At 34.0% G+C, this 4,425-nt stretch overlaps 1 protein-coding gene across 2 annotated transcripts; it reads right to left on the bottom strand.

The window, feature by feature from the left end:
* Positions 1-299: 299 nt before the first annotated feature.
* On the bottom strand, positions 300-4,050 carry LOC141707196 (glucomannan 4-beta-mannosyltransferase 9-like). 2 transcript variants are annotated; one of them, XM_074510238.1, is made up of 9 exons: positions 3,543-4,050; positions 3,361-3,459; positions 2,959-3,211; positions 2,145-2,255; positions 1,936-2,072; positions 1,711-1,824; positions 1,372-1,571; positions 1,029-1,244; positions 300-766 (listed from the first exon to the last, which is right to left on the bottom strand). In XM_074510238.1, exons 1-9 carry the CDS (start codon positions 3,879-3,881, stop codon positions 607-609), a joined length of 1,629 nt encoding a protein of 542 aa, XP_074366339.1. In that variant the 5' UTR covers positions 3,882-4,050; the 3' UTR covers positions 300-606. The 2 variants fall into 2 exon arrangements, with proteins under 2 accessions (XP_074366339.1, XP_074366340.1); XM_074510239.1 differs by having other exon boundaries at positions 3,369-3,459; positions 3,543-3,580.
* Positions 4,051-4,425: the final 375 nt, after the last annotated feature.

Below are 4,425 nucleotides of genomic sequence, written 5' to 3'. Positions count from 1 at the left end.
TCACTTTAGGCTCTATCCTTTTCATATCAGAGAACAAGCACCAGGATTCATACTATAAGTAGTGAGCCATGGTGGTTTTTGTATTTACAGTTTACCCCTTGGCATTTGAAGGTAAGGAGGTGGAAAACTGGAAATAAGCACCAAATTATATATACAGTCTTCTAATTTATAGTTTCATGGATCCACAGGTTCAAGTTTTCATTTGGTACCTATTATACTTGTCAGAAATAAAAATACACATTTGCAAGGACACTGCAAAGAATATCTACCATCTGAACAGAGCAACTAGCTGTGACAATCTCATTCAGTTTATTAATTAATTTATTTTTTTAAGTAGCTAATTATGCACTATGCATACAGCTGCAGATTCTATCAACAACATAATATTCTTTATTTTACATGCTTCTTGACTGCTTTTGCACTAAAAAGAATGACCCAGTTTCTAATACATTGCAGTATAACCAAAAAAAATCAAACTCTTAACTGAGCAAAAAAAAAAATTCAAACTTTAATATATCAACATATTCTCCTAAACATTCCTTTGTTTCTACATAGAGTTTATCCCAAGTCCCAACATAACTCATGTGCCTTTGGTGACAGAATTGATTAGTTGGGGATGAATGTGCCAACATATCCGAACCCGACAATAAAGAATGTTATACACTGAAGGAAGAGGTAGACGTAATAATGGTTCTTTCCGAAATAAAAGTCATACCATCCACAGTAGAACAGAAACATCCCGAGTATCAACTCTAGTCCATTCATTCTGATAGACAAAAAAAATTACTGTTATAGTTTAACATATGTAACTTATTTCTCACTATCTCAGAGTTCATGAGATAACTCAAAAGCGTAAATTGGAAGTCATTAAATTATGAAATTGCATTCTTGTCCAGTGTAACTATTATGTTGGGGAAAAATTACCTTCCCCAAATTCTCGAGCTACCTTTATCACACAGGCACTGCTAATGGTTGTGTGGTTTTACTCTTGTTTGTTCTATACTATAATATGATGTGAAAAAATATACCTTGCCCAAATTCTCGAGCTTGATTTCTTCGTAGGGGCATTACTAAGAAGAGGGACGCTACTAGGAACTTTAGTTTTGGAAGCATCTCCTAATTTTTCCGTGACAACCCACTCATTGACTCTCCCTATCTCCAGTAGGCCGATGAAAGTCGCTTTTGTACGGTGCATCGACATAACATTTTCAAAAACGACCCAGAAAATCACCAGGTGTAGTGATCTGCAACATAATTTTACAGAATCAAAAATCATTTCCTTACTGATCCAAACAAACTACACATCTTTAAGAATTGTATGGATTCCTAATTAAAATCAATTTAGCTAATTTTATTTAAAGAGAAAAAGACCTTGGAGTTCCAACGGCATTGAGAAGAGTTATAGTACATGGAATGTAAATTACGGCCCATTTGGGAACTTCAACTTCAGGAACTAGACAAGTCAATGGCAAAACGACGCAGTAAAGGGCAAATGTGACAACATGAGCGACGACCTTTCTTACAAAGAAGAAACTATATAGCACATATAACTTCTTCCACAGAGTCACTGTCTGTAAAAAACAAGAACACTTAAAATTAGAGTGCTTAAAAGGCTACCTCCTTTTTTGACTTCATATATCCTTTATAACAGTTGAGTTTCATGAATATGTGAACTCGAAAAGGATAATCTGTCTAGGTAACATAACTTACCTTGTTTGTTGCAATTTCGATGGCCATTTTTTTGAAGAGATTAGCAGGACCACAAGACCATCGATGTTGTTGATACCGGAAGGCTTTGAAGGTGCTTGGAAGTTCACTTCTTACCTAAGTTCCACAATAACCAGTCATGTATATTAATATCAACCTATCAATGCATTTAGCATTTCTGTAGACATTTTTTTCTTTTGAAATATAAATACAATTTTAGACAAGTACCTGAATATTTTCAACAAAAACGAATTTCCATCCTTTGAGAGTAGCCCGGACAGCCAAATCCATATCCTCAACAGTTGTCCTATCCTTCCATCCTCCTGCTTCATTAAGCGCGGATATTCTCCACACACCAGCAGTTCCTACATTACAATTACATTATAAATTCATTTATGATTATTTGGATGATGCATTATTATTTGTATCATTATTACCATTGAAACCAAAAAATGCATATGTTTGGGAACCCACTTCTTGCTCCACAATGAAATGATAATTCAATGACATCTCTTGCATCCTTGTCATCAAGCACTCATCTGCATTGGCTGCATTGCATTCACAGAAGTAATTCTTGTCAATTCACTTGCTCTTGTACATATTCCCTACTTATATGATCTATATTATGATTTTCGCAATTTGATGATTGATAAACATGTTAAAGCATTGAAACTTAAACTTGTAAAACGGTCTTTTTAAGTTCAAAGCTTCCAATAGAAACAGTAAGACTTGGTGAAATCCACAAAACGGAGTTTGTCAAAAATTGAACTAAACGTGATACCAATACTCTCACATTAATGAGAATCCAATCCTCCTACTCTGTCTTCAAAGGATACATCAAAATCTGATAAAAATAAAATTTTAAAATAAGCATTATCTATGACTATGATCAGTAGTAATAAATACCAAGTGGCCAGTAATGAACTGACTGTATTATTACAACCTGGATAAGTTGTTATAAATTCAAAGTGGTCCTAGTACAGGAAATATTTTCATAAGAGACCATCGAGCTATGATTCTACGTGCATAAGCTGTGAATTTCGTGATGAAAACAAGTGAAAAATGAATACACTTGCTCTGCATTAACAATTAGACATAATCTGGACGTGTATTGGAACTGAAGTATAATTAGTTGTAACTTGTACATGTATCTTTTTTTGAGTTATTATAAGGTACTTGCAACACTAGCCAAGCGACTCCAATGATCAATTAAAAGCTCATTTTTTTCTCTATAAAACAAATGTTTCATACCGAATTTCCAACGAGCTTGTACAAGCCCAATTTCAGGATTGTGAATGAAGAACGGAATGGTGCGCATCAAGAAATCAGGCTCAGGCTGAAAATCAGCATCAAAGATGACTACAAAGTCACATTGGCTCACATAGCTGTGCTTCAGTCCTTGTTTTAGGGCCCCTGCTTTATAGCCGTTTCTATTGTCTCTGATCTCATATTTAATGTTTATGCCTTTGCTTGCCCACTTCATACATTCTACCTCCACCATATCCTGTGTTTTTTGGTTTCAAATTTCAAACAACTGAAATCAACACTAATTACTTCCATGTCTAAATCTTCACGAGAAAAAAATTGTTTCTTTAATAAATAAACAAAGAAAATTGGAGCGTTGTTCAATAAATAGGAAAACTGATCAATCACCTTAATACCTGCATCTGTTGAATCATCAAGAACTTGAATTATTATTCTATCCGTTGGCCAGGAAAGTACACATGCTGCTCCAATCGACAACTGATACACCTACTCAAAATAAAGAACATAACAACATAAATGTTAACAAAACATAAAGATTGTGTAATCTATAGGATTAAGAATCAGTGTACCTCTTTTTCATTGTACATTGGTATCTGAACCAAAACCATGGGATAAACTGAACTTCCCAGCTCTATATCATCCTTCATGGCTTCCCATTTGTAATTCTTTTCGGGTTTTCGTCGTAAAATTTTGATGAAAGCCTTGACAATTCCCATGTACACTCTCTCAATAAACAACATAACAGACATTACCAAACAAATGTTCACCATTAGGCTTAACAATGGCACAACCAATGGTACTTTTATCAAGTCATAAAGCAATCCAACTTGGTTTAAGATGCCATTTAGTGTGATGCTCTGAAACACCATTGTCTCTAAATCTTCTTTCCCCATTTCTTGCTTCCACATGGACCTCTGCAACAATAAATGATACAGGAAAGGGAGCTGGTGTTTTTTTAAGAATCTTTGAAACTAAAAGCAAACTTTGTTCATGTATAATGTATTGATGGAGAGGTCTTTATAAAGCTAGTATACATGTATACTATAATACTTTTAAATACTTCTAGATTAAACGGTATTTGTGATTCAATGGAAAAGAAAAGAAGTTCAATGGTATTTGATTGGGGACTCGGAGATGATTTTGACTATTGTTAGGTTGGTACTATTGAGTAGGGGTGTAAATGAGTCAATCGTCCGTGAGTTAGTCGAACTCGGCTCATGAAATATTTAAATTTGACTAGGTTACAATTGAATCGAACTCGAACTTCAGATTACTCGGTTCGTGAGGTTCACCAGCCTTGTCGAGCCTTTATTATTTTTAATTCTTTAATTTTAAATATAATTTATATAAATATGCAATATATTTATTTGTATTTTATATATTTAATCGAATTAAAAATGAGTCAAACCGATATATTACGAGTTTTTGTCAATATATGATTATTCGAGTTTT

This window comes from Apium graveolens, chromosome 2 (assembly GCF_009905375.1).
Source record: "Apium graveolens cultivar Ventura chromosome 2, ASM990537v1, whole genome shotgun sequence".
NCBI lineage: Eukaryota > Viridiplantae > Streptophyta > Magnoliopsida > Apiales > Apiaceae > Apium > Apium graveolens.
Note: the sequence above shows the minus strand (reverse complement) of the source record. Positions and strands in the feature narration are given on the sequence as shown.

Bases quoted from the DNA above. Each gene is read 5' to 3' on its own strand.
- LOC141707196 (XM_074510238.1), bottom strand. From the start codon at position 3,881: ATGTGGAAGCAAGAAATGGGGAAAGAAGATTTAGAGACAATGGTGTTT. The intron at 2,256-2,958 runs GTATGAAACATT...AATGCAATGCAG, and splicing joins ACAAGCTCGTTGGAAATTCG to CCAATGCAGATGAGTGCTTG. The intron at 1,245-1,371 runs GTCTTTTTCTCT...ATTATGTTGCAG, and splicing joins AATGCCGTTGGAACTCCAAG to ATCACTACACCTGGTGATTT.